The sequence below is a fragment of the Rattus norvegicus genome, chromosome 1 (genome assembly GCF_021556685.1).
Source record: "Rattus norvegicus strain SHRSP/BbbUtx chromosome 1, alternate assembly SHRSP_T2T, whole genome shotgun sequence".
NCBI lineage: Eukaryota > Metazoa > Chordata > Mammalia > Rodentia > Muridae > Rattus > Rattus norvegicus.
This window is the reverse complement of record NC_141534.1, coordinates 110,183,988-110,197,167: the sequence shown is the minus strand read 5'-3', so window position 1 is coordinate 110,197,167 and position 13,180 is coordinate 110,183,988. Positions and strand designations below refer to the sequence as shown.

Here is a 13,180-nt window from a genome sequence, read left to right as displayed (position 1 = left end):
GCTCCGCTCTTCAGTCAGAACAGTGACTTCTCAAGCTGTGGGTTAACTGACTCCATGTTTATTGAACTGCATCAGTGATAAAAGGTCGGGTGCCCACCTCTGCTCCCAGGCCCTGTTGTGGGCGGTTATTCACACACAATTGACTTCTAAGATGTTCTCAGGAAACTCCCTCCTGCCGAGGGCCAGCAATGATTTAAAGATAAGAGAGGTTTGCTTTCCAGAGCCCATCGCTAGACATTCACCCAGGAGCTCCAGGCCAAGTGGGACCCTAGACTGTGTCTCATTTACCGTTGAAGAAAATGACAGCAAGAAGCTTGGTGGTGCCCAAGTAGTCTGTACCCGTGATTCAGACTCTAGGCTGGCCCTGTTCTTGGACTACTCTGTGTCACCTTTGGGCAAGGACAGAAAACTGCAAAACCCTATCTTGCGGAAAAGGCAATGGGGGTCAGATTTAGTAAATGGTAAGGAAACCAGGAGTCAGCTAGGAGCAAAGGCCCTTAGTGATGCAGTCGTTGTGCCCACTAAGCTCACGTCCCTAGAAGAGCAAGTGGGCAAGTTCACAGCAGAATGCTGGTAGCTTTGATACGATTAGCAATGTATGTGCTGCTCCTCAGACTCTACAGAAGGGCTGAGGCTCGCTTGGGGGACGCAGGAGGCTCTCTGCATAACAGGACCCAGCCATGCATTTTCCTGTCTGGGCTCAGGAGACAATGGGGTAACCAGAACAGTAACTGTTGGCTTATGTATGCTAGCAGGTTGTCTGAGCTCCTCCATCCCTCCTCTGCCTGCTTGGAAGAGGGGTACAGCCATCTTGGGTGGTCCATATAGTTCATTTGGAAAGTGAGACAAGCCTAAAGACCCGGTCAGACCCAATAAAGGCTGACCCTCTGACCCATGCAGAAGAAAGCTCTCTCCGTGGGATAAAGAGGCAGCCAAGATGTCCCAGTTCTGACCTCAGGCACCTGCCACCAGGCCCCAGATGCCCTCCGTGTACTGGGATGCTCTATGGTTTCCCTGCCTGGCACAGAGTTCATTTTCACCATGAAAGCCATTTTCTTCATAAAAAACCTTTGCAGGTCAGACGGGGCCCTGACTCTCCTAGACTGCATAGCAGAGTAGCATCCCAGACATGGCTTGGGGAGGAAGCAAGGGGAACTCTGGCTATCCCACGGCAGGCGAGGGTAAGGTTCCAGGAAAGGATTAAGGAGCTGCAATCATGATCCAGAGCAGCAAAGGCGGGTAATGTCTGCTAATGTTACAGCACCTTAAACCAAGCTGCAAAATAGTAGCTTAAGGTTACACAGGCCAATCATAACACACGCAGGGCGAACAGTAAGGTATGCTTTGCTAACAAATACTCCATCATTGTGGAGACTCAGGCTCGCGGCGTCCATTAGTTTGCTGGTGTTGTTTTAAAATAGCATCTTTAATGAGATCGCCCTAATAGGTACGAATTCCAGCTTATTCGTCCTGTTCTATATTGAGCTCTTTCACATCAAGCTCAGCATGGGATCTGCAAAGTAGGAACCTTTATCCACTGCATGCTGAGGGCACTGACCAGACCACAGCACTCTCTGACTTGTGGGTGGGAAAGTTTACAAGCCCTGCCAGCCGAAACCATCTGATAAACACACACACACACACACACACACACACACACACATACACACACACACTAAAGCCAAAGCCAGAAGAACTTTTGGATCCCATTTCCTGCTTGGGATGAGAAAACAATTCAGCCTTCCTGGAGCAGCACGGACAGCACTGCTGGCTTCACCTCTCCCAGGAGGGAGCAGCAGTTACTTTTGAAAACGGAGGGAAAAGGTACCCGAAGACTGCAGGCTTCTTGCAAGCTTGAAAAGGATCTACTGTACTGTGATGGTCGGGGAAATAAGAGGGGCTGCATGTTCCCACCTCCCAGGAGCAGCACCCATGTCCATCCTAAAAGACTACAACACAGTGCTGGGCAGGGGTCCAGCAGGCACACCATGCTGTCTCAAGTCCTGCTGTCTCAAGTCCTGCCTGGAGAATAGCTCTGCACCAAGGAGATGACCCTGGAGGTGCAACTGCAGAAGCCTCAGGAATTCACAGGTAAAAGGAATGGGGACATAAGTCAGCTCAGCTCAGCTCTGTTCCCCACACACACAAAGAACACACACACACATACACACACACACACACACACACACACACACACACACACACACACACTTCAAAACAAAAAAGAGAAATACCAAATGTGGATTGGGGGTTTCCCACTCCAGCAACGATTCAGGCTGTCAGGGAAGAGACCAAAGTAGAGCTTGTGAGTCTGCAGTGTGACCTTACCAGCTTCATGGTGGAATTGTTCTGTTCCCAGCGCCACAGCATCACGCTCATCTTACTTCAGAGTGAGGAGGGTGGGGGAAGGGGAAAGGAAGAAGAAAAAAGGAGCCGAAGCACCTGTCGGCCAACTCGTTGGTCTGGCCCGGGCGCCAGGTCGTCCACTGTTCTGCAGCCCCTGGGGCATCCCTGGCGGGCCACGGAGGTCACTTCGCCAAGCCCTGGGTTGGGGGCGGAGGGGGTGGGAACCAAGGCGGGAGCAGAAGTCCTGCGCCCACAATTCTCAAGTGCCGTGCTCCCTCTGTGCGATCCAATAACTCCCCTGTGCCCAGAGAGCAGACGCTGGGGCCCCTGGGACTCCGGGTTGTGGTGAGGAGAGGCGGGGGGCACTGTCCACTGTCGCAGTGCTCCCGTGCAAGAGGAGCTGAGAGCAGCCAGCACAGCGGGGAGGTCCTAACTCTTGAGCAGAGGGCGAGGGTAGGCGGGACAGCCTTGGGCAGGAAGGAGGGCTGCGATCCCGAGAGGGGGCTGTGGCTTCCAGGACCATTCTGGTTCTCAGCCAGGACACCAGCTCGTATCTCCCTCAACACGTGCTCAGCTCCATCTCACTTTCTGCATCAAACTCACCCAAATTGTCCCATTGTAGTCACTGGTACCGAGAGACAGCTGTAATCTGGATTTCGTCTGTAGGATAAACGCAGGCACACAGGGAGATGGGCGCGCGCACACACACGCGCGCGCGCGCGCGCACACACACACACACACACAAACACACACACACACACACACACACACACACACACACGCTCTCCCCTACCCTCCCCCACCAACGCTGGCCCACACCCTTGGAGGTATTTATTTCCTGCTATGTGAAGGATAAAGCTTGGGTGTTTTCAAACACACCTGGTAGCTGCAAGAGAAAGGACTTCCGTAAACCTTGGCAGGGGAGGAGGGGACAGGTAGGGACGTGGCTTTGGATACTTTGTTTCTCCCTCAGTGTTCTCTACCTACTGTTGGCTGTGTCTGTGCTGCTCTTTCTCTGAGACTTCCAGGACTGGGCAGCTTCACCGTCCTCTAATCCAAACGTGACTCTCCAGAGGTTCTCAGGAACTTTCACTATCGAAGGTTTATAGTGTTCTGAGCATATCTCCCCACCCCCAACTCATGGCCCGGGGCACCGGACCTCAAGTCAAGTGTCTGGCTTGGGCAGCAGTAAGAGTTCTGGATAACAACAGCTTCTCTAGAACTGATAAGAGCTGGGCCAAGATTCTTGGAACTAACTCATTATATGTTATTTCATGTTATTATATGTTCTTTTCAGCAGCTAAAAGTTCAAAACAAGAGGAGGTGAGAGGATGGGTCCCAATCTTTTGAAGAGTGGTCCTTAAAGCAGACCAAAGAGATTTGAAAATGTTTCCTATACCTCTTTCCTTCAGGATTTGATTTCTTTCATTGTTAAAAATAAATAAGTACGCTTTTAAGGCACAGTTTCCCAAACTTATCTACCCAACCTCTTATACCCTCCATCCTGACGTTCGGGCTCCACAAGCAGTTGCCTTTGTTCTGTTGCTAACATATCAAGGTCCTTCCCACCTCACATCTTGGAACATTGTTCATCTAGATTCGCCTGTGGTCTCTCAGGTCACCTTCTCAGAAGGCCTTTTGACTCCATAAATGTAGCAAGTCCCCCACCGCCCACACTCCTTTATCCTGCCAGTATCATGTTGTCACTCCTAGGCTCACGTAGGCTTCACTCTGCTAACATTTTCTACTTTGTCCCCCTAGACAAGTCCCAATCCTAACTAGTCAGTTCTCCTAGAGTGTCTGTTCCACACTTAGTGCTTGCCACAGTATGTGGCCTGGAGTGGAAGTTACACAGGTCTCTGCAGTTCAAGGGTAGGGGTATACCCTAGAGGGGGACGGCACAGCACACATGCCACTTGGAAATGCATGCTTTGTATTAAAATAGACATATAGTCAGAAGCCAAATCTTAAAATATCTTTATTTTCCAGAACTAAAGCTTGGCTACTCTTAGTGGCCAAGACAGCAAAACAGAGGCTGTTTCATATTTTAAAGTAGAGGCCCACGGTGTTGGGGAGGAAGACTGGAAACCAAAGCCTCTGTGTAGATGCTACCAGCCCAGGGGCCCATGCATTCTCCCGGGAAGTTGCTATAGGCACACTGCCCTGGATAGCTGCAATGCTAACAGTGACAGTAAGTCACCGCAGAGTCCCGGCCACAGGTGCAGGCTGTTCAGAAATGGGAAACACCACTCATGGTATAAGGAGGAGGGAGAAGGACAGGGTCACTACTTGTACCTGACCAGTTCCAATAAAGGGACTCTGTATGTGCTTATAGGTGGAAGATAGACATGCTAGCTCTTTCAGCCTTGAGTCTTTGTGGTGCAGCTCTTCTGTGACTTTTCGTGTTGTACCAGGAAGCCGGTAGAGTCCCTTTCTGCTGTGTGACTACCTGGAAGGACAGCTAGATAACGCCTGTCCCTGGTGAGCGCTTCTCAAGCTGTGCATACCTTTCTTCCTCGAGAAAAGTAAGAAGCATCTCATGGGGACGGGAGGGGGAACCGGTACCAGGTGGTACAGGGATGAGGTGGCATGGAACAGTCAGAATGTGATCACCGGGTGGCAGAAGTTGGGGGTTATCTGTTGGCTGAGGCCAGCTAGGTTCTTGGAAAGGAGGGTGTCCTCTATCTGTAGACCGTAAATGAAGAGCAGGGTGTCTAAATTCCTGTCTCGGGAAGAACCTTTGTCGTAATGGGAAAGGTTTGAAACAGTAGAGGCTGAAGGGAGGAAGAAGAGCGCTGAGGTGATGAGGGGTCAAGGCATGATGACTACATGAATCGCAGGTGTGTGCAGCCACGGCCAGTTGTTTGAGTGTGTCATGGGTGGCTCCTGAGGGTGACAGCTGCGAGTTTACTCCAGCGATTGCCTTGGGTGATTCAGTGATTCACCACCCAAGCTGCCTCTACCACATTGTCTCCTTCCTCCTGTTTTTCTAGTCTCCGGCCGTGGCCTTTGAAGGAGTTTAGCCTGTGTGGACCCGGTGCGACAGCGGTCTACTTTCTCCAAGCTGGTGGCCTCTTTTCCAGTTCTGGCTTTCTGACCTATCCCCTGGGCCTGTCCATTCAGGGCTGACACTTACAAGCTGTGACACTGCCCACCCCTGGCTGTGCCTCCTCAGAGCCCGGGTCTGCTTTTAGTATGCTGCATTCTAGAATGTTCCATCCCTGCATTACATCACTCAGTGCTCTTGTTCACTCTAAATTTGTCTATATGCTCAGTTCTCCTAATGAGCCACTCTGGAGTGAGTCGGGGTTTTGGGGCTCTTGATCCTCAAGGCAAAAAAAGAAGAGGAACAAGACTGGGAGTGAACCAGCTGGTGACCTGGCACCCCAAAAGATTCCACTGTTCCCTCCATAGGAGAGAGATGCCCGTCCATGGAGTCGCTTCCTTCTCTCCCACACCAAAGTGATACGCATTTCTTCTAGTGCCTAAACTCTGTGCCTGATAAACTAATTTATGTCCAGCTGTGAATGGCTTAATGCGTTTCCCAGAAGCCACACTTCAGTTTAACAGGTCTCCTACTTCTTCAGCCAGACCAATGAATGATGAAGAAAAAGTGCAGTGAGGGTAGGGGTGGCTGGGGAAGCCTCTTCAGACGGCTTCGAATGCTTGTCTTTTACATGGTCTAGGGTGACCATGGAAAGAAATGATCTGTGCGCTCATCCAAGGAGGAGGAGGAGGAGGAGGAGGGAATAAGCTTGGTGGCATAATATGAGGAGACATGAGGCTGGACCTGACCAGGAAAAACCCCAGTACCCAGTGGACATCCTAGATATCTGTGGCTGGTGAGTGTGACACAGGGCCCCTCTGAGGACTAGACACAGCAAGGCTAAGAAGGACCTTGCAGATCTGAGGTTCAGAAAGAGGATCTCTCCCAGCCTGTGTTTTTAAAACTAAATATTATGAGGGCTTGCTGGCCTGACCGGCTTCCTATCTCTGAGTGACTACTGCATTGCAGTCAGGAAATGAAGTGTCTTCCTGGAGACAAGGAAGGTAACCTGTGTGCATGCATTTCCACAAGTGGCTTAAGGAGTTACCTCAGCCTTCCGATACGGAGAAGGGTCAGGATCTTAGAATGAACGGGATGGAGCTGGGTGTGGTGGCTCACATCTGGAATGCCAACATTTGAAAGGCTGATGCAGGACAACTGCCAAAGAGTTAGGAGCCAGCCTGGGCTACATGGTGACCGCTACCCAAGCCTGAGCTATACAGTGAGACTGTGCCAAAAAAAAAAAAAGTTTTTCTTTGTGTGTGTGTGTGGGGGGGGGGGATCCAAGGAAGAAAATGTCTAAGAATGAAACTGAAAGCCGTAGGAAGTATGCAGCATGACAGCTGGTCAGCTTTCAGAACTAGAGTCAGACTGAAGTGCTAATTCGCCCTGAAGGAGGACTCTTACTCTGCAGCCTGGGGATGAGGACCTCCAAAAGCACAGGAGGTGCTTTCTCCCTGTCCACCAGCCTTTGAGCGACCTGAGTCTCATTTTAAAAGGTCAGTCTAAGGGCATGAGGTCTTAGGACTGGGAGGGTTTGAGAGTAAGTTTTAAGGCTTTCAGGAGAGCAGACAGAATGCCATACTGACAATAACAGTAATAAATAAATAGAAATAAATAACACCTCCCTAGAAAACACTGGGCCAGCAAAGGACTCTCCTTCTTCAGGTCCCTGCCTGTCTCTTGAGATGAAGTTAATGTAAAACCTCTCCAGCTCACACATTAAATGCCACCACCTAGCCTGTTCCGCAACAGGGCTGATGATGTCACTTCCTGCTCGCCACTCAATCCAAGACTCTCTTTTCCGGGCAGTGGTGGAAAGTTAGGCAGTGGCAGAGAATTTCTAGGAGGACAGTGTTTCTCAGCCCACTTAGAAGCCCTGGACTGTTTTCTCTTCTGAACTAGGCTGCGTGCTCCGTGCTCCCATGTATCTACGTAAGTGCCCAGGGCTGTCTCTGCCAGTCACTGCCCTGCCCGAGGGTATAGTTGTGACTTTTCAGATCCGGGACAAAGTTAACTTGGCGAAATTCTTTCAGTTCTGTCTTCCCATTGCAACTGTCCACCCCATCTCTGTGGTCCTCAGTAATTCCTCTCTCCTGCCATGGTCTGTTCAGTAGTCCTCTTGCAGACAGGGTAGGTACGCTTCATTGTTCTTTGGATAATGGTGTCAGTGTTGACGCCATCACCTCTGGGTGATACTTTCCCACGGAACAAGTTCTCTATCTTATCCAAGTGCACACTCAAGTGCCTGGCTTGGCATTAGCACAGTTTACACAGAACCAATGAGTCCAGAATGGAGAGGCTGAAGGGAGCTTAAAAGTCACCCCATTTTATCTCCCAATTTTCTGGAGGAATCCAGACCCCCTGAATAGAAGTCCTTTTGTGGTGTCATAAGAAAGGTACTGGAAATAAACTCAAGTGAATTGGGGGACTGGAAGTCCCAATGGCATCCAGGGGGGCCAGGCAGGATATAATGTCAGATCCACACACTCATGAGGTCTCTGCAGCCTCACCGTGCGCTGGGCACCTAGAACCCAGGCACTGATTTGCTTTCACAGTGGCTAGAGAGCCATGCTGGAGAGTAAGCCCGTGTCTTGTGTCTCTACAGATCTCAAAACACTGTTGTTTTGAGCACAGTCTGTGTTTTGAGAAGGCTCACTTGATAGCTCTGGTGTACAGGCTTTGTTTTGGCTTATTGGAGGCTGACAAATCTCCCCAGAGCAGGCAGCATACTTCCCAGCCAATCTCAGAGTTGCTAGGTACCCCTGGTATTTATTTGCTCAATTCAACACCTCAGGCCTCAAGGCTCCTTTAGTACCCTCCCCCGCCCATCACTTCAAGGAGGCAGATAAGGCCTGAAATTGTGCAATCTCTGGGTGACCTCTGACCCCACTTTGAAGGGCCCCTGTGTGGCCAGGCCTCCATCCCCCAACTGGCCAGGAGTGAAACGCTGGGCTCCGACCTAGCTAAATGTTAGGGTTGACAACCTTTGGGAAGTGGCTTTAAGGACTTAGTTAAGCTTTCTCTGTCCACTCAAGTGGACCAGAGGTTACTGTAAGGTCAAAGGAAATGGCCCGAAGGAAAAACCATAGCCCTGGCATGGCAGTGTGGGCCCGGAAGCCTGGGCAGCTATAGCTGAAGCATGCTGGGTTACCAGTTTACAACCACCAGTAGCCCAAGCATGGTTTTTGTATTGAATGATTTTCAGAATAGCTCCTTGGAAAGGAGTTGCTGTCTGGGAGTCCTCTGGGGTGTGTTGGTTGCTGGGCTCTGTTTTCTGTGGCCATGGTTTAAAGTGGGGGAGAGGATGGGGTGCAGGGGTGGCCGTTGATTTGATATTCATTATAGATCTGCCTTTTCATTCTTGGCCAGTTCTGGTCCTCAAGGATTAGGATTGGAGGTTTAAGAAGCAGCATCTCTCCCAGGGGGATGCTTACGTTCAACACTTTCTGGAAACCGTTGGGGGGCAAGCCCAGCCCAGCCCTGTGAGCCTTGGCTGTAGGGAACACAATGAGTTCTCGCCCAAAGAGTTTGTGGCTGAGCAACTAAGCAAACACAGTGGAGAGAAATCAGAAACCAGTGCCTGGTGGAGGTGTGGGAGACCTCCCCTGGGATGGAGCAGCCAGTAAGCTAGTTGTTACCTTTCTTTCCAGTACTCTTTCCTTCAGGAGGTAGACAACACACATATGCATGCACACATGCACACACATACCCATGCATACTCATGCACATACATGTGGGCACCCACATGTGCACAGACACACACAGGCACACACACAAACATAGACACACATACATACATACACAGACACACAGACACAGACACACATACATATGTACACACATGTACACACATGCCTGTATACACAACCTGCTCTTGGGGTTTCTTCCTTTCCCAGCCCAGGAAAGGGTGCTTCCCATAGGGGGAAGGTGGAGCTGGCACTTGGGTTTGGGCCTCAGGGCACAGCTGAAGATAAACAGGAAGAGACGTGGTCCCAGACAGTGGGACTTTCTGATTGAAAGTCAATACATGACCACCCTGGAAATCCCAGAACCAAGGCTGTTGCTTAGCAAAGGAGGCCTCTCTGGTGCAGCTGCTGCCTGCCTTTGGCTTTCACATCGGCCCCTGGAATGGGGCTGATCACTGTCACTGTTGCTGGATTGGCCTGGGCCTTTCTGGGCAGTCCTCAATTCCCACATCAGAACCAGAGAACAGCTCCCCAGAGTCGGCTTAGCCTTCGCCGCAGCTCATCCCTCCCCACAACTTCCTCCTGGTCATGTTCCAGTGAACATGAACACCAAGAAACCACCACAACCCACTTTTATGTTCGCCAAGGCCCTGTCAGGTCAGCTACCCTGGCAACTTTTCTTTATCCATTTTTAACTGTTTTCATGTGTGCATGCTATGTGTATATGAGCAGGCATGCATGCGACACAGCAGCCTGTGGAGGTCAGAGGGCAGCCCTGGGTGCAGGATAGAGGTCTTCCACCTTGCTCTATATAGAGAGAGTCTCTTGTTTGTTGCTGGATTTGCCAGGCTAGCTGGCCTGTGAGCCTCTGGGGAGTTCTCCTGTCTCCACCCACCATCTTGTCAAGGAATGCTGGTTACAGACACATTTTTAAGAATGAAAAAAATTACATTTTACAGGCTGAGTGTGGTGGTGCAGGGGCTAGCCTTGTCTACAAAATTTTCATGCTAGCCAGGGCTACATACTCAGACTCCATCTCAACAAAAGTGTTCTACAGGGAGAGAAAGCAGCCATCAACAAGATGGCTCAGGGGGTAAATGCATTTGATACCATGTACACAGTAAATAAATAAACTTATTAATTTTGAAAAAAGTAAATTGAAGGCTAAAGGATGTCCTGGTGGTTAAGAGTATTGGCTGCATTTACAGAGGACCTGAGTTCAGATCCCAAGTACTCACATGGCAGCTCCTATGGGTGCCACCTGTCACCCCAGTTTTGGAGGATTTGATGCCATCTTATGTCTTCCACAGGTACCAGGAGCACATATGCTCCAGTAACACACAGGCCAACTTTCATACACATAAAGTAAAAATAAAAACTATTTTAGCAAGTTGAGTAGCTTTCTCAGAGTCACACAGCTACAAAGAGAGCCAGCCCTCTTGTGTTCCTTGTCCGTCTGGCTTCAGGGCCTTCCTCTCTTCAGCACATACCACTGTCACCATGTGGACTGAGGATCAATACATAAACAGCACACAACACAAATGTGGTCAGCTGCAGGGTTTGGGGCAACGAAGAATTGCGGCCCTGATTGGTGACTTTCCCTTCACTGTCTTTATGATTGATACTCGTAGAGAAATTCCATCAGAGGGCCCAGATTCATCCTCAGGCCTTGCAATCCCACCTATCCTAGGCAGCGTTTTTTAATATAGCTCTGTGGCCTGGGCAAGCCCCAGCTCACCGTGGCTCAGTCACCTCTGTCTCAGGAGCGAGGCCATTCTCAGCTCTCCGGCTGTCCTAAAAAGCAGGGAAAGGCCAAGCACCAAAGTCTTAGAAATCAAGAACTCCTAGCGCCAGTTCCTCAAAGGTGGCTGAAGGAAAAAGCTTAGCCTGCCCAACAGCTCACCATAGGTCTTAACGGTGCAGGACTTTAGGGAGAGTTATCTGGGAGTGAGGGTTCTGGGATCCCATGAAAGAAATGGGGAACGGGGTTCAGTAGCTTTCTTATCGCCCTGCGCCCTCCCCAGGAAATGCCTGAAATGAAAGATAGCACCAAACCCATACATGCTACATTTTCCTTATAACATATGTTGATGATAAAGTTAAACTTATACATGGCCACAGTAAAAAAAAAAAATAAACAGCAGTGGTCTGTGATAGAGGAGAATAGTAGCAAACTGAAGTAAACGTCCTTTTATCTGGACGTGCACCCTTTCTCAAAACGTAGGCTTCTTCATATAATACCATCAGAGCATGGTTGATGCTGGCAACTGATTTGTTTTTCCATACAGGGTCTTGCTATGGAGCCCCGGCTGACCCGGTAACTTACTATGTAAGTGCAGGCTCTTCTTCTGCCTTGCATTCATGAACGCTGGAGTCACGGACATGCACTACCAGAACCAGAGGACGGTGGACAACTGAAACTGCAGAAGGTGGATCTGTGGGTAAGGCAGGGCTCCTGTGCTTTTCAAATTTGTTTGACCTTAGGACTCTCAGGGTAGAGAATTTTAAGGGGCCACTCTAGAAAAGACCTCAGGATGTGTTCCCAACAGGGCAGAACACGGCGCATATTTTCCCAGAGCTCCCCACCTCAGAACAACCACCAGATGCCATCTGCAGTCACCCCTTCATTTCTTATTGTAGTTTTGAGTTTGCAACAGACATCAGCCTGCACTTTTACTATTATGACTTCTCATTTGGGGCTCGCAGGATGCAAACGGAGGAAGAGGCTATAGTACTCCATCAGAACCGTAACAACAGACCTTTGGTGGCCTCCCTTCCCCTAGTCCTGTGTCTTACACACAATCTGGTTTGTATCCTCAGGCTCCTACAGAGTCACGCCAAAAGCCAATCTCTCACAATGTGTGGCCAGCGCTGACTAAACCAAGAGTTAAAGGATGGCTGGCCAGATGATGAGTTTTACCCTTCTAGCAAGGGGCAGGGTGGAGGTGAAGGATAGGCAGATCTCACAGACAGGCACTCCTGGAGAAAGTGAACCTCTCAGTTCAGATCCCACATCTATGAGAGGTGGCTTGGGGTGTCCGAAACTCCCCGCATCTCATCCTGACAATAAGAATGGCTTAGAATGTCTCTGTGTGTTCTTAGGTGGCCTAAGTTTTGTTTTCAATAAATCACCATCTTCAGTCTGCATAATGACCTTTGAAGGTAGCACTCTGAGCTACCATATCACCATATCACCATTGGGAGTGTGGCAGTGTTAAGCAAACTGCCAGTCTGCACATAGCTCATAAACACAGCCAGAGTTTCAATACAGCTCTGTGTGTCTCTAGCCTGGAGTCTAGCATAAGGTGTCTACCTGCACAATGTCCTTAAAGTTCTTCTCTTCCACCCTGTGGAGGCCACCCAGAGCTAGCCTGCCTCAGGACAGCCAAGCACACTACAGGTCTACCAGAGCAAAGATTCTCAGAATAGTAATAGGTTCTCAAACAACAGCACCAACACCAGCCTTTTATCACCGATGTGAATTCCTAGACACCATTCTATACCTACTGAGTGAGAAACCTGGTGGCTCCCAGCAATTTGTTCTGAGGAGACTAGCACTGATTTTCGCGCCCTGCCCCCCATCCTGGAGAGATGGCTTAGAGGTTAATGGCACTTGCTGTTCTTGCAAAGGACCTGGGTTCGGTTCTCAGTACCAACATAGGATGGCTTAAAACTTCAAAACTCCCTCCCTCCTTTCTTGCCTCCCTCCTCTCCTCCCTCCCTCCTTCCTACCTCAATCCTTTCTAAGTAAGGCAGACACTTCAGGGCAGGGGAATTGAGGGAGAAACACAACCAGCCTCTTCGTCCACCAATGCACCCAGTAACCATCGAGGCAGAATTTGCTCAGCTCAGGAAGGGAGGTGGGAGCTAGCAGTCATTTCAGGAGGGAAGAATAATCATGGGGCCTCTCAGTCTCAGAATTAGAAATGCTAAGGCAGGTCTTCCAGCTGAGGGCCGAGACAAAATGCACAGGATGACCTGACATTTCACGTGGGAATTATGGGAGGAAGTTCCACCGTGCATGCCTGGCCTTGACCATATGCTGCACTATTTCCCACCATGGGCCAATGCAATATTCATTTCCTCACAAAACCATGGC

At 49.9% G+C, this 13,180-nt stretch overlaps 1 protein-coding gene and 1 long non-coding RNA gene across 25 annotated transcripts in view; one reads left to right on the top strand and one right to left on the bottom strand.

The window, feature by feature from the left end:
• The window catches only part of Nav2 (neuron navigator 2), a 658,517-nt gene that overhangs the window by 301,738 nt on the left and 343,599 nt on the right, over positions 1-13,180 (bottom strand). For 2 of the 20 annotated variants that reach the window (XM_087609872.1, XM_087609879.1), the window contains exon 1: positions 2,950-3,153. The exons of 17 other annotated variants lie outside the window; for them this stretch is intronic. Coding sequence is in view for 1 of the 3 variants with exons in the window: in XM_087609863.1 (XP_087465989.1) it covers positions 2,329-2,379 (51 nt within the window). In the remaining 2 variants the exon portion in view is untranslated. Of the gene's footprint in view, positions 1-2,328; positions 3,154-13,180 lie in introns of those variants that run through there. One more of the 20 variants, XM_087609863.1, reaches the window with a different exon arrangement.
• LOC134483134 (uncharacterized) overlaps positions 1,725-13,180 on the top strand; it is a 42,548-nt gene continuing 31,092 nt past the window's right edge. For 2 of the 5 annotated variants that reach the window (XR_015651632.1, XR_015651642.1), the window contains exons 1-2: positions 1,725-2,091; positions 11,370-11,522. This is a non-coding gene — a long non-coding RNA (uncharacterized LOC134483134). Of the gene's footprint in view, positions 2,092-3,227; positions 3,282-4,681; positions 4,828-7,202; positions 7,328-11,369; positions 11,523-13,180 lie in introns of those variants that run through there. The other 3 variants (XR_015651633.1, XR_015651644.1, XR_015651637.1) reach the window with 3 other exon arrangements.